The sequence below is a fragment of the Apteryx mantelli genome, chromosome 16 (assembly GCF_036417845.1).
Source record: "Apteryx mantelli isolate bAptMan1 chromosome 16, bAptMan1.hap1, whole genome shotgun sequence".
Lineage (NCBI taxonomy): Eukaryota > Metazoa > Chordata > Aves > Apterygiformes > Apterygidae > Apteryx > Apteryx mantelli.
Genome location: NC_089993.1, coordinates 4606989 through 4625909, shown reverse-complemented (window position 1 = coordinate 4625909; position 18921 = coordinate 4606989). Strand labels below are relative to the sequence as shown.

At 73.6% G+C, this 18921-nt stretch overlaps 2 protein-coding genes across 2 annotated transcripts; both read right to left on the bottom strand.

The window, feature by feature from the left end:
- Positions 1-1523: 1523 nt before the first annotated feature.
- LOC106500015 (myeloid-associated differentiation marker-like) lies at positions 1524-2973 on the bottom strand. The gene has a single exon (XM_013961691.2). It carries the CDS (start codon positions 2821-2823, stop codon positions 1957-1959), a length of 867 nt encoding a protein of 288 aa, XP_013817145.2. The 5' UTR covers positions 2824-2973; the 3' UTR covers positions 1524-1956.
- Positions 2974-4718: 1745 nt separating this feature from the next.
- On the bottom strand, positions 4719-18325 carry SEPTIN12 (septin 12). Its single transcript, XM_067306362.1, has 11 exons — positions 18204-18325; positions 13850-14881; positions 7447-7635; positions 6860-6988; positions 6651-6732; positions 6245-6382; positions 5885-6002; positions 5616-5711; positions 5434-5530; positions 5203-5254; positions 4719-4943 (listed from the first exon to the last, which is right to left on the bottom strand). The coding sequence occupies exons 1-11, from the start codon at positions 18256-18258 to the stop codon at positions 4799-4801; spliced, it is 2133 nt and encodes a 710-aa protein (XP_067162463.1). The 5' UTR covers positions 18259-18325; the 3' UTR covers positions 4719-4798.
- Positions 18326-18921: the final 596 nt, after the last annotated feature.

The following is an 18921-nucleotide window of genomic DNA, read 5'->3' as shown; positions in this document are numbered from 1 at the left end:
TCTGCCGGCTGTGCCCCCATCAACGTACGCCGAACCCCAGCAAGGGGCTGCGACAGTGCCGTGCCTGGCTTCGGTGCCCGCGCGGCACCCAAACTCGGGTGCTCCCAGCACTGCAGGGGCAGTGGCTGCTCGCCACCCCGCCGTCCAGAGCCACTCAGGGGACGTGGGCACGTGCTGGGACATGGACGGCCACCCGGGCTCCCTCGCCGCGATGCTCCAAGCCCCCCAGCGCGCGTTCGCACGAGCCGAGCCCCAAAACCTGACGGGCTGCAGCGAGCTCCTTGTCCGGCCGGTGGGCAGCCCGGCGCGGGGCGAGCGGGGCCAGGTGCTGCCCGGCGGGCTGGGTGCGCCATCCCTGCCCACGCCGCACACCGCACACATCTGGGAGCAGCACGGCAGCCCGGCGGAGCCGCACCGAGCGGTGGCTCCCGGGCACACTTTGCCCCTGCCCTCCCGCCCCGATGGCTATCTATCCCCTGCGCGCAGCCACCGCTCCGCTCCTCGTCCTTCCTGGCATTCCCTCGGCCCTCTGCAATGCCCCTGCCCTGAGTGCTCCCAGGGCAGAGAGCTCAGCTCTATTTCTGTGCCCCACCGAGACGGTTTTGTCACTGCCCGTGCCTCAGTTTCCCATTCTGGAGCCTCTCTGCAGGAGCAGAGTGGAACGGCCGGAGGGCAACGGCAGGGCCGCAAAGCCGGAGGAGTTAGCGTGGGAAGGCAGGGCTCCGCTCGGACGTGTCACCGGGGAGCCCGGCAGCACCCGTACGGAGGGACCGGCTGCCGGCCTCACCCCTGCCACGCTGCACCCCCCAGCAACGTGCCCCGTCCCCAGCACCCGCCCCCGGCGCGGCCCAGCTGGAAACGGGAGCCCTGCCGCAAGCCAGGGAATAAAGCAGCGGCACGGGCTGACGGAGCACCCGCCGCTGCCAGCCCACCCGCGACCCCAGGACGCGGCACCGCAGACGGTGGTGGGGACCGAACGAACGCAGGGGTGACAGGGGCTGGCACGGCCCCGGCCTGGAGGGCTCGCTGCCTCCCGCATCCACATTCCTCCCAAACTCGTTCTGCAGGGTCTCGCGCAGATGCCAAGCTACAGGCATCCGGCTCTGGCTTTTCCCGGTCATGCCCTATTTAACACCATTTCACACCGATACCTAATGAAGGGTCAGAAGAAAAGGGGCTGTTGCCGGCACTGGTCACCCCCGCTGGCGCGGCCGGGGGGGGGCGAGCTGGCTCGGGCCCAGCCCCAGCAAAGCAGCCCGCTCTGCTCCCCAGGGCAGCAAGCAGCCCCCTTCCCGCCCCCCAACCTGCCTCGCTGCCCCGGGGTCCGTGGCACGCAGGCGAACGCCTCCCGCTACCGTAGCCGCCGGCTTTTCCGGGTTTCCCCTGAAATGGCCCCCGGGCAAGCTGGAGGAGGAACCCGCGGGGAGTGGGGGGGGGGGGCGGGAGAAAAAGAAAGAGGAAGCAGAAGTCAGTGAAAAATGACCTATTTAATCCCAAAGCCCCCCCCCCCCCCCAACCTCCAGGCTTTCGGTGCTGGCTTTCGCGGGCCGGGCTGAGCCGTGCTGCCCCCCTGCTGCTCCCCGGCACGTGCCCCCGCAGCGTGCGCCCCACAGCGTGCACAGTGCCCCGCGGTGCGTGCGTCCCCTCCGCTTTGCCCCGGGGCGACCCCCTCGCCGAGGAAGGAGAGAAGGAGCTTTCCGAGGCGCCCGGCCGCCCTGGGGAGCGGGCAGCCCGCGGCCTCTTCCTCGGCAAGCGCCCGGCCGGGATGCAGCACCCCGGCGGGCCGTGCGCCCCACGGCCTTCCCCGTGCAGCGGGACCCGCGCGGATCCCTGCCTCCCCTTCCCCAGCGTGCCGCGGCCCCGCATGCCCCGAGCCTGGCGGGCGGCACGGGCAGGGGCCGGGGCCGCCGGGAGGGGGGGGCGCAGCGGTGGGAGCTCCCCAGCCCTCCCCAGCCCTTAGGTAGGCACCGGCACGAAGACCATCTTGGTGGAGTACACCAGGTCTACAAGGTAGGCGAGGAGGTTGAAGATGGTGAGGAAGGTCACGCCCAGGCGCTTGTTCCACCAGCAGTTTGAGCCGCAGGGGTTGGGCCGGCTCGTGTTGTTGAAGCTGTACAGGGGCCAGAGGATGGTGGCCGTGAGGTACATCACCAGGGCCAGGGCGTTGTAGCCCACCAGCATCTTCTCCAGGGGGAAAGGCATGTAAGCGAGGCACCGGCCGACGGTCAAGATGATGATGAGGAGGGTGATGACGAAGCAGATGGCATAGACAGCCACACACCACTGCAGACCAGGTTTGGAGTTGACATTATCCAGCAAGGAGAAGATAAGACAGGCCACGTAGGCTTCAAACACCTTGAGGAGCCCTGGCACGGTGGAGAGGAAGCTGCTGATGTCACCCGGCTTGGCACGCGTGAGCCCCACCTCCAGGGCATAGGCGAGGAAGCAGAGGCAGGATATGGCCGTGGCCACGGCCTGGCGTATGCACTTGTCGGAGTTGCAGGGGCTGGTGATGAAGGTGGAGGGATACACCACGGAGGTGGTGAAGATCATCAGCGCGGCCAGCATGGAGAAGGCTGAGGTGAAGTCGTCCCAGGAGAGGGGCAGCTTGGGGTACAGCTCCAGCAGCTCCAGCAGGACGATCAGCACGGTCACGGCGAAGCAGAAGCACCAGGTGAACATGCACCACGTCCCATAGGCGCCCCCGTAGTCCTCGGTGGAGGCCACCAGGCTGAAGGCGACGCAGGACAGGACGATGGCAAAGAGCCGGGTGATGCCCACCCGGGAAGTCAGGGCCTGCAGGTTCACCCTCATGATGGCCATGGCGCGCGAGCCCCGTGCCCGGCGGTCCGGCTCTCTGCCGCGGTGCCCGGCGCCCGGTCCCGGCGAGCTCGCCGTCCGCCCGCCCGCCCGCCCGCGCGGCAACGCCCAAGCCGAGCGCCGGGGAAATGGGCGCCGGCGGCTTCCGCTGCTCTCGGGGCCGCGGAGCCGGAGGGGTGGGGCGAGGGGCAGGAAGTCTGCGGCCGGGCCCCGCCGCGGGCCCCGCTCCGCCGCACCGCGCAGCACCGCACCGCACCGCACCGCGCCGGCTGCTGGCCGCCGCCGAGCCGAGCCGCGCCGCGCCGCGTGGGTCGTTAACGCGGGGCCGGGCAAAGGGCGCCCGAGCGCGTGGTGACGCGGCCGCGGGGCCCCGGCACCGAGCCCGAGCTCTGCCCCGGGGCCGCGCGGCACAAAGGGCCCTTTGGGCGCCCGCCCGTCCGTCCGTCCGTCCGTCCGCCCGCCCACGGGCGGCAGGAGTCACGTCGGGAGCGCCCGCACCCGGGCCGTGGGGCCGCGCCGGGCAGCCGCGGGGCGCTGCAGCGGGGGGGGGGGGGGGCGCGGGGGCGGCCCGGCCCCGGAGGGTGCGCGGCGCCGAAGGGGGTCCAGCCTCGTCCCTCCCCGGGACGGCGGGGCTGGAGCTGGACGGGAACGGGGAGAGCCCCGGTGCCAGCTGCAGCCCCGCGGGCTCCCGCAGCAGGGTGCTCCCGCAGGAGGGTGTCCCCACAGCAGGGTGTTCCCGCAGCAGGGTGCCCCCGGAGCAGGGTGCTCCCGCAGCAGGGTGTCCCCACAGCAGGGTGCTCCCGCAGCAGGGTGCTCCCGCCAGAGGGTGTCCCCGCATCAGGGTGTTCCCAGAGCAGGGTGCTCCCGCAGCAGGGTGCCCCTGCAGCAGGGTGCTCCCGGAGCAAGGGGCTCCCGCAGCAGGGTATCCCCGCAGCTGGGTGCTCCCGCAGCAGGGAGCGGCTGGGCGTAGCCCGGTCCGGCGCCCCGGCACCTCCGGGTGGCACCTCCGCAGCCCAGCTCCCGATAAGCAGCTCAAAGTCCGGGCGGTGCCAGGTGCTGTCACCTGGGCAGGGCAGGTGGGGTGACGGTGGGGAGGGAGGGCGCCTGCACCCTGCCAGCCCCGCTTCCAGCTCCGGTGCCCCTGCGCCCACCTGCAGCGTCCCAGTCCCGGGGAGCAGGGTGCGGGGCCAGGGCAGTGGGGCACCCAGGGGACCTGGGCGGGTGCTGGCAGCGGGGTGCCATGTCTGCTGGGGGGGGGCGCTGGGAGCAGGGCACAGCGGATGGCCGGACCCCCCTGTGGATGGAGCAGCGTGGGAGGGCAGCAGCTGCCAGCGGGGGGGGGGGGGGGGGGGGGACGGACTCCAGTGGGAGGATGATGAGGATGAAGGCCGAAGGCTCCAAGTTGACCTTTAATGCGTGAGCAGGCTTCAGGGGAGCGCGAACCCATGGCGAAGCTCAGGCACCGAGGCCGGGGCTGCCTGGGGGACAGAGCCCCCCCCCCCCAGCGCCCAGGACCCGGCCCAGGGCAGCCTGGCCCCTACACCGCTCGTCCCTGCCCACGTCCCCTCCCCAAACCTGCATGGGCCGGGGGGGGGCGGGGGGCGGCGCGGTGCCTCTCCAAGAGCCAGAGAAAGGTCGCCCCTGCTTGCCTGCATCCCTCCACTCCCCAGGGCTCCCACTCCTGGGGACCCAGGAGCCCGGGGCAGAGGGGAGGCTGGTGTAGCGCGGGCTTGAGGCCCGTGTCCCCTGCCCGCGCGGGGCGAAGGCGCAAGGCACAGTCACTGGCAGGGGGCCGGGGCCGCGCAGGTGCCGGGGCAGGTGGGGAGCACGGGCGGCCCTGGCAGAGAGCATCGGCACGTGGCCATGGGGGTGCCGGGGGGGAAGCTGAGGGGACGACTCTGTCCGGGGCAGCGGCTCTTGGCAGGACGCGGCTCTGCTCCCCACTGCCGCCCGTCCGTGTCGGCGCCTGCCCGGTGGCTCAGAGGTTGCTCTCGTCCTCGTCCTTGCCCAGCAGCCCGTTGACGGGGCTCAGCGCCAGGCGGTTGCTCTCGTTCAGCCGCCGCACGCGGTAGCTCTCGTAATGCACGTTGTGGGTGATGTCCTTGAGATCCTGCAGGTGGGACCTGCCCGGGGTGGCAGCCAGAGAGAAGGGGATGAAGGAGGCGGTCACGCACGGCGGGTGCCGCGGGCACGGCTGCCACCGTCCCACTGGGATGCCCCAGCCACCGGGGGAGGCCGTGCCAGCCCCAGCGTCCCCACCAGCCTGCCCTCCTCCTGCAGCACTGAGACGCAGGAGGCCGTGCACCCCCACGCCGCGGGGCGCTGGGCACCGAGCCCTGAGCTCCCGCCACCCGTCCCCGCGCGGGCAGGGCCGCGTCTCACCGGATGAGCAGGTCCCGCAGCATGGGGAACTCGCAGTGCACCGGGTTCTCCACTGCAAGACAAGACAGAGCGCTTTGCTGCCTGCGCGGGCCGGGGAGCACCTCCGCGGTCAGCTGCCCCAAGCAGGGCCACCCTGGCCGGAGGCACCCTGTGCCACCACAGGTGCCCACGAGGTCCCTGCTAGAGGGGCCCAAGTGGAAAAGGGCTGGCGGTGCAAGCAGCTCCTCTTACCTTCGATGATGCCCCACTTGGTCTTGCGGCCCAGCACCCGCTTGCCATTCACCTGGTGCTCCTGGTCTGCCCCCACCACGGCAAACGGGATCTTCTCCTGCCGGTGCAGAAGAGGGTCACCCAGGGGTGCTGCCAGCTCCGCCAGCCCCAATACACCCCGCCGGTGCCTTCCCACCACTCACCCGAATCCTGTCGTTCAGGGACCTGTCATCCGGGTCCTCGTCGAAGTCCTCCTGTGGGTACACGCTGATGGCATGGGCCTTCAGGTCCTTCTGGATCTGCAGGACACGTGGGCTTGAGATGGCCATGGACTGAGGGCAGCCAGGTGGTGGGAGACAGAGCACCCTGCCCACTGGGGCTGGGGCCAGGCGGGTGCTTGTGGGGCAGGGGAGCCCCTGGGAGCCGAGTGTGGCCCCAGGGGCACCCAGGACCCCGCGGGAGCTGCCCTCACCCGTTGCTTGAACTCAGCCCGCTCCTCCAGGGTGAGCGTGTCGGCCTTGGCGATCACGGGCACCACGTTGACGATCTTACTGAGCCGCCGCATGAACTCCAGGTCGAGGGGCCGCAGCCTGCAAGGGAAGCCCGTCGGTGGCAGGCACGGGGTGCCGCTGCGGTCCCCACCACGGCAGAGCCCCTGCCAAGCGCCGAAACCCGAGGCTCCCCGCGCCCAAGCTGCACCACTACCGCTCGAACCCGCCAGAGCGGCCCAGGGCGAGGATGAGGAGCTGGGAGCGCAGCCGGGCTGGAGCGGGGCGCTGGCGGCGGCGGGCTGGCAGGGCACCCATGGGTGCCTCTGCAGCCAGGCACTCACCAGTGGCCCGTGGGGGGGACGAAGTACACGCAGCTGTGCACCCTGGTGTCCGGGATCTTCCTCTTGCGGGTGATGAGGATCTCCTCGCGCAGGTACCGCTCGTACTGCTCGTTGATGTATTTGATGATGGGGTCCCAGCTGGCGGGGGGGCAGAGGGAGGGCAGTGAGGAGCCCATGGACAGTGTCCGAGCAGCGCCCACAAGCCAGCGCCACCCCGAAATGCAGCTCCACCCCCGGGCTGAGCACCCGGTGCTGGGGGACAGCAGGACGGGGACGACCCCCGGCACAGACACCCTCGGGGGTGGACCACAAGGACCCTGCTCCCCGAGCGTGATGGCCGGGAGCCTCCTGGTGCCGAGGCCAGCCGTGGTGCCTGGTCCCGGCTGTGTCCCGAGGACCAACCTACCAGTTCTCGTTGTTGATCTGATCGCCGAATCCCGGCGTGTCTGTCACCGTCAGCTTCATCTTCACGCCCTTCTCCTCGATGACTGGCAGGGCAGAGGGGCACAGGGTCAGTGGCCACCAGCACCAGGGAGAAGCAGTGATGCCACTTGTCCCCGGGGGGTGGGACAGCGCCGGGGGGTGGCAGGGCCCCCGCGGTGGCGGTGGCCTTACCGTGGGTGACGGACTGCAGCTGCACCGTCTTGGGGATGCGCTCCTCGTGGCCGGGCTGCGTGGCTTTGCGGCTCACCTTGGACTTGAAGAGGGTGTTCACCATGGTGGACTTGCCCAGGCCGCTCTGCCCTGCGGGAGGGCCGCGGGGACGGTGAGGGACGACCACTGCCAGGCTCCGCGGCCCGGGGCCCGTGTGCTCCCCCCACCAGCACCCACCTGCCCACGGGGCTCTGCCTCCCCGGCGCGGGCAGCCCTGCTCGCCCTCTCCTCCCCCTTGCTAAGCCAAAATGGCCAACTCGTCCCCCCGGGACAAATCCCCATGGCTGAGTGGAAGCAGATGGCGGGATGCGCCGGGGCGGCCGAGCCATGGGGCACAGCGCCGGCACCTGCGGGAGCCCCCACGCGGCAGCCCTGCTCGCCCACCCCGCGGGAGCCGGCCGGCCGCGCGCACCCCACTGCCTCCCCTCCCACGGGTCCAAGCTCCCGCCCAGCTCCTGGGAAGCGGCTCCCGGGCTGCCGCGTGCCGGGGCTGCCGCGTGCCGGGCGGCTGCCGAGCCAGCTTCCCCGGCCCGGGGGCGAGCGCTCACCTACGACCATGATGTTGAACTCGAAGCCCGTCTTCATGGTCTTGATCTTCATCTGGTCGAGCACGGCCTCGATGCCCACGTAGCCGAAGAGCTCGCGGCCCCCCTGCTCGGGCGTGGCGGCGGGGGGCAGCCGCTCGGGCGCTGCCGCCGGCGGCTCCATGCCCGGCTCCTGGGGCTCCAGGCTGCTCCCTGCGCGGGGGAGCGCAGCGCGGGGTGAGAGCTCGCCGCGTCGCCCGCCGCAGGGGAGAGCGCTGGGCCCTCCTTCCCGCGCCGTCCTCCCCCCCCCCGAGAGCAAGCGCTGCCGGCCCCTAACCGCGCCACGGGGCTGCTGCGAGGCCGCACGCGCCCTCCCTCGCGGCCCGGGGCAGCGCTGGCGGAGGGCGTCCCTCCAGCCGCCCGGCCGCTGGCGCCGCCGATGGCCCCAAGCGCATCGGAGGCACGGCTCAAGCAGCACGGGCAGCGCTCCCGCGGCCCATCAGGGGCTCTGGGCACGTGCCCGGGCGCTCCGGAGCTGGAGTCGGGCCGGCTGGCGGCTTGGAGGGCGTCCCTGGCTTGCTCTGCAGCCAGGCCGGCAGCACCCTGGGGCGGTGCTGCGGCGCGGGAGCCGCGGCGGGCGGCGGGGCGCAGCGGGAAGGGGCTGGGAGCCGGCCTGCCCGCACAGGGCTGCCCGCGCCCGCAAGTCCCGCCGGGGTGCCTCCCGCCGGCCGCGGCTGCCGCAGGCTCGCCCCGCTGCCAGCGCCGTTTCCCCAGCAGCCGCCAGCCCAGCCCGAAGCCCGCCGGCGCACGGACGCGGCGCATTCCTCGCCGCCGGCCGCCCTCGGCCCGGCAACAGCGCCCGGCACGGCGCTGCCAACCCGGCACTCCCGCGCAGGACGTGCGGGGCGGCCGCCTGCCCCGCGGTGCTGCCACGGGCACCTTCCCCCAGCATCCGCGCGGACCTGCCCCGCTCCATCCCTCCCGTGGCCCCGGGTGCTGCCGGGCCGCCGTGGCAGCAGCGGAGAGCGGCTGCACCAGCGCGGCGGCTTGCTCCGTGCTGGCCAAGCCGCAGCGGCCAGCAAGGCACCGGGATGCCCCAGTGGCACCAGCCCCATGCCGAGCCCGACCTCCAAGGGCCCCACAGCCGCCCGAGCCCGCCGCGATGCCACCAGCAGCTCCACCAGGTGGTTGCGTAGGAGCCCGCAGCCACCTCCGCCGCCGCCTGCGCCCCCGCGACCCGCTCGCACTGTCACCCTGCGCGGAGGCCAGCGGGCACTGCTGCACTGCCTGCATCAGAGCCGGCGTGCAAGGCGGGCGCCGTGCAGGGGGACGCGCCCCACAGCCCTACCTGGGCACCAGGTCACCCCCTGCATCCAGCCACGCGCTCCCTCTCCCGCATCCCGCGCCGGGGCTGGGTCGCGCGGCGGCTGCAGGGGTGGCAGGAGCCGCCTTGGCTGGTTCACAGCTGCAAAGCGGCGTTGGCGGATGCTGAGGGCATCCCAGGCAGCGAGCACAGCCGCCGAGACAGCGGGGACGTGCCAGCCCCAGCGGAGCCCCTTGGCGGGCGCTGCCCACGTGCACCCAGCCACCCGCCCGGCCGTGCGGGCACAGGCGCGCACCCCGCGAGCCGCACAACAGCCCGGCCACCCTCCCCATCCCCGCCGCCCGGCCGGAGGCTCCCGCGAGGCCACGACGGGCTCTGAGCCCCCCGGCCCCGCCGTGCCCAGGAGCCCGGCGGAGACCCGCGGCCGCACGGAGGAGAGGCTGGCGCCTTCGTCCTCCTTTGTCTGCCGGCTCCGGCAGCCTCCGGAGCCCTCCTCCTCCTCCTCCTCCTCCTCCTCCTCCCCGGCACAGCCATTGTTCGGGTCCTACCTCTGCGACGCGGCGCCGGGCGCCCCGCTAGCTAGCGCGCAGCCGGCGCGGGGGTGCCCGCGGGCGCCATGCGCGGCACGCTGAGCCCGGCCAGCGTCCCCGGGCCTCGGCTGCGGGCGGCGCGGGCTGCGGGCGCCCGGCCGCTCGCGGAGCGCCGAAGAGCAGTCCCCTCCCCTCCGCCGGCTCCCCTGCCGGGATCAAACGGGGGCTGCGAGCCCGGCTGCTCTCGCACATGACCAGAATGGCAACTCAGCTCCCCTCCCCTCCCCTCGCCGCGCTCGCCGCCTCTCCTCCCCCTCCCCGCTCCCTCCTCCTGCCGCTGCAACCCCCAAATGCCAAGGTCGCCCAGGTGCCTGGGCACGGCCCGCCGGGGGGGGGGTGGGAATGCCGCCGCTGCCGCCGGGACACGGCCACGGCCCCACGGCCCCCGCTGGCCCCGCTGGCTGCAGCGGTTCCCTGGAAGCGGAGGGGAAGTGAGAGCGCGGCCTCGGGCGCCTCCCCCCCCGGCGCACGTGCCCAGGGCCCACGGGATGCCGGCAGCCCCGCGCAGCGCCCGGCACATCCCTCCTGCCCGGAGCGCACGCCCCGGCGATTCCTTGGCGCCCGCGGCCCAGGCTGGCCGCTGCAGCAGGGCCTCCTTGCTGAGGCTGGAGTCCGGTGCCGTCGGCCCGGCTGGGGGACACGGGGCCGGAGCCGCCCCAGAGGGGCCAGGAGCCCTGGCAGGGGGCTGGCGGCGCTGGGGGCGGAAGCGGGCGGTGCGTCCCGGGGCGGGGGGCACGTGGCGGGCTGCTCCAGGGCGCCCCAGGGTAGGGCACCGTCCAGCCCCGTGCCACCCATCCTGTACCATCCCCTGCTGCCCATCCCGCCGTGCTCACTAGGTGTGCGGTGCCACCCCGGGGGCTGCCGGCTGCAGCGTGGTGTCTCCCCGGCCAGGCGCCGGGCTGCGGCACCCCACCGAGCCGCCGCAGATCCGGAACCGGGCGACGCAGCGGTTGCCCCGGAGCTGCCAGCCCCCTGTTAAAGGCACGATGGACGCGGAGCTGCACACCCCTCTGAGGGCCGCCGGGTCCATCCCGCCCCACCGAGCATCATCCCACCGGGTCCATCCCGCTCTGCCGGGCATCATCCCGCCAGTTCCCACGAAGCATCACCACCCCGCAGCTCGGCTGCACGCGGAGCCGCCCGAGCTCCCTCACCCCGCGGCGGTGCGGAGCCGGCCCCAGAGCCCAGCCCAGGAAGGGCCTCCCCACCTCATCCCGGCGGCCTCCCGGCACGCGGCCGCAGCGCAGACGAAAACAGCCCGAGGAGAGGGCAGGGTGGAGCCGCTCGTGGCGCTGGGCGTCGCGCCCGCGGCTGCCTCCCCGCTCGCGGGGCGCGAGGGCCGGCAGCCTCCCCGCCAGCCCGGCCCCGGCGCTGCCCTCGGCCCCGGGGCCATGGTGCAGCCGGAGGAGCGAGGCCAGCGGCGCGACGCGAGCCGGGGCGGCCTCCGCCACCGAGCCGGGCTCCGAGAGCCGCTGCGCGGGGACACAACCGTGGCGGAGCGCGGTGGCGGCGGTGGCAGCACGGCAGCTGGGCAGCCCCGCGAGGCTCTTAGGAAGCCGTTCATTATCTCCTAATATGCCCCAGCGTAATGGCTCCCTGTGGACAGACCTGTTCGAGGACTAATTGAAGACGTTTTATTTTCCAGGCGGGGACAAGTAATCCCGGGGGCTGGGGGCTCCCGCAGCGATTTAATTACTGCTGCGGGGTTAATCGGCGTGTCACCCGCCGAAGCCTCTAATAAGCCAACGGGGGTGGAGGGCGCTGCGGAGGGGACGAGGCAGGATGCTCAGCATCGGCTCGACGCGAGGCAGCGCAGCCCTGGCCCGCACACCACTGCGGCCACATCCGCCACGTTCCCCGCGCTCTGCCCGGTGTCTCGGCAGCCCCTCAAGACGCCGGCCAGGCACAGTGCTGCCGACCCAGCCGCTACCCGGCTTGCGGGAGCTGGAGGGCCCCAGTGGGCGGCTGCGTCCCTGCAGGTTTTGGCACTGGAGGGGCAGATTTGCACGAGCAGATGGGACGAGGAGGAGGAGGGATGCTTGGGTTGAGAAGTACCTCCAAAGAAACAGCACGCCACTCGGGGAGTAACCCTCCAGAGCTGGGATGGAGGATGCTGGAGGCACGGAGGACACGGGGAGAGGGATGCTTCCTAGGCGGTGCAAAGCTCCGGCCCCTCGCAAGGACCCGGACGGCCCTGCATCAGCACTGCCTGCACCTGCCCCAGGCAGCGACCGCCCGCCGCGGCTCCGGCCAGGGCCAGCCCTACCTGCCCAGCCGGACATGACCCAGAAACGCTGGGGCCTCTCCCAGCGCTGCACGTCCCCAGGGGAAAGTGCTGACAAACGCCGTCTGCGGCCGGACGCGGAGCCAGCCTGCCTCCGAGGCGGATGCCGGCTGCGCAGGGCCGCGCCACGGGGCTGGGGGCCGCCGGGCCGCCGGCGGGGGCCGCGAGGGCACCCGGCCTGCTCACTGCTGCACGCTCCTGCAGTCGGGCTGCAGAAGCAGAAGTGAGACCGCGGGGCCGTGCCGGGCGCCCGCGCGGCGGCAGAAACCCCACCGCGGCGCTGCACGCCCTGCCCTGCCCTGCCCTGCCCTGCCAGCTCTCGGCTGGGACGAGAGGGCTCGGGTCGGGGTTAGGGTTAGGGTCGGGTTAGGGTTAGGGTTGGGGTCTCAGCTGGGCAGCGAGGTGTTGGGGCACCCGCCCTGCCCGGCGCCCCGGCGCCGCAGCATCCCGCGCCCCGTGCTGGCCACCCTACCCTGGTTGCCCCCCAGCCCGGCGGTCCTACCTCGAGCGCCGGCGGGCACGGCCGGCCCAGCCCAGGCTGCTGCTGCGGAGAGCCGGCCACCGGGGCCAAATGGCTCCTGGGGTGCAAAGCAGGCAGGGAAGCTGCAGCCCACGGCTCCTCCTCCGCTCCTCCTCCTCCTCCTCCTCGCCTCCCGGCCCTGCGTGGGCGACCCCGGGCTCGGCGTGGAAGTGAAAGGCAGCCTGTTGCCTTTGCGCTCAGCGCTCGCGCTTCCTCAAAAGGGGAGCAGGCCTGAGCCTGCCGCGCCTGGCCGCCGCCGAGCGCGCGGGCACCGAGCGCGGCGCCCCACCGCCGCCGAGCCTGGCGATGCCGGCAGCACGGGCTCGGGGCAGGCTGCGGCCCCGCACTCCCCGCAGCACCCCCGGCTCGGGGCCGTGGGGGCCCTCCGGGAGAGGAACTGCCGAGTCCCCACCTCTTCCTGGCAGAGCCGAGCAGCGCCGGGGCTGCCAGCGCCACCGCGGCCCCGGGGAGCCCAGCGCGCCTGCCCCAGGGCTCACCGTGCCGGCCGGCCGGCGTTGGCGCTCGCCGCGCGGCCGGAGCCTGGCTCCACCACCAGCGACGTGCCCCTGCCCAGGGCAAGCGCCCGGCCACGAAACACGGCAGCGCTGGCTGCCGCGCGCAGCCCCCGCCGCCCCGCAGCCCCCGCGTGCCGGTGCAAAACCTCGGACCCGGCGCTGCTGAGCCACCCACCGCCAGCCCCGAAAAGCCGCCCGGCGGCACGGCAAGCGCTGCCCTCGCGCGGCGGCGGTGCCGTGCCCCGCGTGCCCCGGGCCGCCACGCGCATGCCCGCCCTCCGCCCGGCCCCGCGGCGCCTTTCGCCGGGCGGCGATGGACGTTGCTGGGGGATGATTCATCCTGCCCGGAGCAGGCACACGAAGGCCTTCGCCAGCGTTAGCACTTAGCGCCCTGCTGACGGCTGCTTTCGTGACGCCTCAGGGAGCCAGGCGGCCATCCCCGAGCATGTAAACAGCGATTACCGGCTGCACCGCGGTGGCTGCCGGGGCGGGGGGGCGCGTGGGGACGGGCCAGGGAGCTTGCAAAAACGCATCCGCTTCCCAAAGCCGCTCCCCTGCTCCAGCCGGGTCCCCAGCCCCGGAGCAGCCGCGTCGGCTCGACGTGCGCTGCTTCACCCGCCGGGCGACGCCGAGCGTGCCGGCACGGCATCGTGCTCCCCGCCAGCTCTGCAGCCGCGGCGGAGGCAGCGCGCGGGGGACGCGCGTCTCCGGGGAAGGGTCCCGGGGGGATCGGCACGAGGACGGCTGCCAAGCGGGCCGAGGAGCCCCGCTTCCTCCCCACCCTTCCCCGGCGCGGGGAGGCGCGAAGCATGTCGGAGCAACCCTTGGCCCCCTGCCACCTCCCCCGCCTCCGGGCTGCCGCGGGAAGGGAGGCAACAGGATCTGTCCCCGTGCCAAGGAAAAGAGGGATAAAAAGGGAAGAAAGCGCTGGACGCGGGACAAGATCGGAGCGATACAACTTCGGAGCGCGGCCCCGGAGCTCGGCTCTGCCGGAGCCGAAGCGCATATGTCCCGACCTGTCTCCCCGGCGCGAGGGAAAACAATTAGAGCCGGGGCGGCGTGGAGAGCTCGCCCGCTGCCACTGCCCCGGGCGCGGGGCGGGCAGGGAGCGCCGCCAGTGCCACGCCGCCCCCCACCGCGCTCCACGTGCCGCGCGGCGCAGCCGGGGGCCGGGGGCCGGGAGCGAGGTCCTACCGTGCTGGGGCGCCCAGGCGCGCGGCGTCTCCGACGAGCCGTCTGCAAAAGGGCCGGGAGCCGCGCGGGGGCCGGCGGGCTCGGCGCCGGAGGGCTTCGCCCCGCGGGGCGCGGGCTCCCGGGGCGCCGCCGGCACCAGCACCAGCCCCCCGAGGAAGGCGGGCTGCGAGCTCACTTGCACCGTCTGCGGCTGAGACACCAGCTTGAAGGGGGCGGCCTGGGGGGCCGGCGGCGGCGGCGGCGGGGCGGCCAAGACACCGGTCGGAGCGGCCTCGTCGTCGCGGGGCGGCCGCGGGGGCCGGCGGGCCGGGCCGGGGCTGGGGCTGGCGCTGAGGCCGACCCGGAGCTGCGTCCGGGGCAGCGCCGGGGTGGCCGGCTCGGGCGCCGCGTCGCAGCCCTCCGGGCTGGCGGGCGCTTTGGGCGGCTGCGGGGGCTGCTGGGCCGCCGCAAGGCTGCCGGGCGGTGAAGAGGAGGGCGAGGAGGAAGGCCGCGGGGCGAGGAGCCGGGCGGCCGTGCCCGGCGGTGAGGCCGGGCTGCGCGAGCTGGGGGGCCCGGCGGGGGCGCCTGGCTCCTCGGCGATGTGCAGGTCCAGCGCCGGCAGCGAGCCGTGGCCGGCGGTGGCCAGGCGGCCGGGCCGCTCCGCCTCGGCGTGGAAGACGCTGCCGTGGGACGAGACCTTCTTCAGGCCGGGGCCGGCGGGCGGCGGCGGGGGGGCCCGGGGCGGGCTGGCGGGCGCCGGGCCCTCCAGGCTGCGGGCCGAGGCGCGGAGGCCGCCGCCGGCGCTGCCGGGCCCCGCGGGGAGGCCGTTGGGGCTGCGGCGGCTCTGGAAGGAGGCGACGCGGCCGAGGCCGGCGGTGCCGTTGGGCCGGGCCGCGGGGCCGGCGCCGCTGTTGAAGGAGAGGCTGCTGCCGAGGCGGCTGCGGGCCGGGGGGCCGGGGGCGGGCGGCGCGGCGGCCCCCGCCGGGCCGGGGCTGCGCGGCGGCGAGCGGGGCGCCTCGGCTCCATCCTCCGCCTCAAACGACTTCTTGAGCGCTGCGGGAGAGAGACAGCGGCGTGAGAGCGGCCACCCCGGCCCCCGGGCGCGCACCCACCGCGCCACATCGCGCCGTGCCCCGGGGTCCCGGCCCCCCCCCCCCCCCCGCCCGCGCAGCCCGGGCGCAAAAGGGCCGTTTGTTCGCCGGCCCCCGGCGGGAAACCAGATCCGGGCCCGGCAGCGGCCGAGGGCTCGGGTCTCCCCGCCGCATTGTTCTGCGCCGCTTATCGCGGGGCCGGGCTCGCCGGGGGCCGCGCGCGCTCCCCCGGGCAGCACACTGACCCCTTTATTCGCCTCCCGCCGGCGGGTAAGGGAGCCGGCCCCAGGCAGCCCGCGTAACCAGATCCCCTCCCCGGATCCGCTCCCTCCTCCACTTCCCAGTGCGGCGGCTCCGCGGCCCTCCGGGGCTCAGCTCCGCCACACGGGCACGATCCACCCGCGCTCTCAGGCCCTTGGGCGATGAGAAAGCACAAAAACACAGATGCAACTGATGCCCTGTCCCAGCCTGCAGTGAGCCTGCAGCAGATGCTGGGAAGGATTATTGCCCCCTTTTGCTTCCCAGGTGTTAATTCTGAAGGCTAATGATGGTGAGGTAGGCCAGCGCTATCACGACACACAGCAGTAACATTAATGTCTGCATGGGAGTCACCTCTGCCCAAGTCGAGCACCTAGCAAGAGGCGATCCTGCTCAGGAGGGCTTTTCGCCTCCTCCAGCAGCACGGCAGCAGGATGCCCCGCAGCAGATGGGCCGAGAAGCGCCCTCCCTCCCCTCCCCCGGGGGCAGGCTCCCTGCAGGCCAGCCTTTCCCCAGGGAAAAGCTCCCAGTGCCTCTCGCCAGCAGCGGGGAGCCTCGTGCAGCCCCCCCGCTTGTGTGCCTTTGCAGTGGGGCAGCAGTAACGGCAGACGCAGAGGTCATGCCGCGTCTCTGCGGGCAGCCGCAGAAGGCGCCTCGGCAGCTCTGCACCCGCCGCGGGGCGCCGCCGCGGCACGTCGGCACGGCCGGGACCCCCGCGGACGCCCCTGTGGGCGGGAAAGGCATTAGCCGAGCGGTGGCCTCCCGCGGCGGCAGCGCAGAGGCATCCCGGGAGACGGGCTCCCACCGGAGCTGCTGCGCTGGCAGCCGTTTGGTGCCTGCGCCGGGCTCCCTGCGGGGTGCGCGTCCGCCCCCGGAGAGCGCGCAGAGCCAAGGCTCGCACGGTGGGAGCAGTTTGCAGGCCTTCATCCCTGCTTGGCGCTCCTGCAGCACCGCTGCCTTCCCGCCCGGCACCCCGGCGCGGCCGCCGCGGCTCTCCCGCACTGGCATGGTCGTGCCCCGGCCCTGTGGCGGGTGCCCAGCCAGCCCCGGCAGCCTGCGCGGCCTCGGTGCCAGCGGTGCACAGAGAGGGGGCCCGGCCCTGCGGGGCCCCTTTGCCCTCCTCTTCCTCGCGCCCTCTGCACCCTCAGGGCCAGCCCCAGACTGCTGCCCGGCCGGGGGCTGGTGGCGAGGCGCTGCATGGCCGGCGGCGCTGGGGCCGCTGCCCCGTGCCCTCCGCAGCTCACCTCTCCCTGCCCTGGGGAGGCGGGAGGGGGGTGCCGGGCTGCGAGGGAAGGGGCTGAAGGCCGTGGCGGGAGAGGAGGGAGGCGGCGGGAGCGGACGGGTTAACCTGGCCGGCGTAGGTGCACGCATTCCTCTCCGGCGACGGCAGGCAGGAGCCCCAGCGTCAGGTTACGGCGCCCGCTCCTCCCCACCCTGCCCCTTCCCAAGCCCCTTCCCGACCCGCCGTGGCCTCTGGCGCCCAGCGAGGGATAATTGAGGGCGAAGGAAGGGCCCGTCTGCCCCTCTGCAGCCCTCAACCGCCCCGCGAGGGCCGCTGGGCCCGGAGCGGCCTCAGCCGCCCCGGCACCCTTCCCGCCCCGGCAGCCTTCCCGCAGCGTGCGCAGCGGGCACAGGGCAGCCCCGCTCTGCCCAGGCTGGCGCCGGGCCTGCGAGGGAAGCACAGGCGGCCTGGGCGCAGGGAGCAAACCCCGCGGCACCCGTGCCCTGCGGCGCAGAGGCCCCGCGAGGCGGGTGCTCGGGCCCTGCTGCCCCCAGCCCGGGCACGGTCCGTCCTGGCTGCGCTGCTTGCACACAGCCCCCGTCCCCCCAGCTCCGCAAAGCTGCAGGCACGGCAGGGCACAGCGCCACGAGCCCCCAGCCTTGGGCTCCTCCCTGCACCAGCGCCCGTGGGTGCCAGCCTCGCCGTGCACCCCGGCTCCCCACGATGCGGGCTCATTCCCGGCACGGTGCCCTGGCCGGGGGGAGCCAGGCCCTCCTGGCCCCCCAGCGCTGCCACCTGCATCCAGGGCGCCCCAGCCCAAACCCCACCCCGGGCACCTACCTACGCGCTCCTGGCACCCGAGGGGGCCAGCAGAGCCCCCCCGCACGCAGCGTGTTGCGGCGCACGCACAGAGCACACACATCCTTCCCAAGTGGGCTCCGGCATGCCCACACAGCCCTACGGCCTCCCGGGCAGCCAGGGGTGTGTGCGCACGCACGGGTTGCAGCATGCACACACATGGGTTGGTGCATGCACACCCACGCCCACGCACACAGGGCTTAGAGCACGCACACACACACACACACACACACACACACACATATATATGGGTTAGAACACGCATGCACGCACACGCAGATTAGAGCACACACACACACATATGGGTTAGAGCATGCACGCACACACGCAGATTAGAGCGCACACACACACACACACACACACGAGTTAGAGCATGCACGCACACACGCAGATTAGAGCGCACGCACACACACACACATGCGCAGATACACACACATATGGGTTACAGCATGCACGCACACACGGATTAGAGCACGCACACGCACACAGAGGTCAGAGCATGCACACACGGGTTATTGCATGCACACCCACACCCATATGGGTTAGAGCATGCACACGCACAAGCGCGCACACACACACACACACACACACACGGGTCAGAAGATGCACACAGGCTAGAGTGTGCACACATAGCACTCATAGGAGTTTAAGCATGGGCGCGCACACACACACACACACACACACACACACGGGTTAGAGGATGCACACACAGGCTGGAGCGTGCACACACCCCGCGCGCACACACACACACACACCGCGCACACACACACACACACACACACACACACACACACACACGCCCCCCGCACGTCGCGGCCCGCTCGCCCCGCCGTGCACCCGCCCCCCCCCCCCCCCCGCCGCGCACCCCCGGGCGCTGCCGGGCGCCCCGCCGCCCCCCTCGGGCGCCGTCCGGGCCGGCGCAGGCGGCGCCGCGGGCCGCGCCTACCCTCGAAGTCGGAGAGGATGCCCTCGAGGTGCTCCGGGACGGAGGGCTGCGCCATGCCGGGGCCGCCGCCCGCGGGCAGGGAGGCCCCGCCGCATGGGAGCCGCCAGCCGCGGGGCGCCGGGGCCGGGGCCGCCCCGTCGGGCCGCGCCGGAGCCGCTGCGCAGCCCCGCGGGATGGGACGGCGCGGCTGCCCCGGCCGCTGTGGGCAGAGGAGGGGAAGGAGGAGGAGACAAGCGAGGCAGGGGAGGAGGGGAGAGGGCGGGCGAATCGGGCCCGCTCCAGCCGCCGAGGGGAAGGGGAGGCGCCGCCGGCCCCCCCCCCCCCCAACCCCGGCCGCCCCGCCGCGGCCGCCCCGGCCCCGCGGCTCCCACCCGCCGCGGGCTCTGCCAGCCCCATCGCTCTCGTCCCCATCCCGGGGCACTGCTGTCCCCAGCGCCACCAGCCCCACCCCAGGGGCTCCACCATCCCTGCATCACAGGTTCTGCCAACCCATCACTGCTGGCCTCATCCCACAGGCTCTGCTGTCCCCATCAGTGCTGTCCCCATGCCCTGGGCTCTGCCATCCCCGTCATCACCATCCCACGGGCTCTGCCATCCCCAATGACACCATCTCCATGCAATGGGCTCTGCTGTCCCCAACGCCACCATCCCCATCCCACAGGCACTGCCATCCCCAGTGCCACCATCCCCATGTCACAGGCTCTGCCAGCCCATCACT

Excerpts from the sequence above, each read along its gene's own strand:
- LOC106500015 (XM_013961691.2), bottom strand. The coding sequence starts at position 2,823 with ATGGCCATCATGAGGGTGAACCTGCAGGCCCTGACTTCCCGGGTGGGC.
- SEPTIN12 (XM_067306362.1), bottom strand. The coding sequence starts at position 18,258 with ATGGCGCAGCCCTCCGTCCCGGAGCACCTCGAGGGCATCCTCTCCGAC. Across the intron at positions 6,003-6,244 it reads GTCCCCCCCACGGGCCACTG|GCTGCGGCCCCTCGACCTGG; the intron begins GTGAGTGCCTGG and ends CTTCCCTTGCAG. Across the intron at positions 5,255-5,433 it reads CAAGTGGGGCATCATCGAAG|TGGAGAACCCGGTGCACTGC; the intron begins GTAAGAGGAGCT and ends CTTGTCTTGCAG.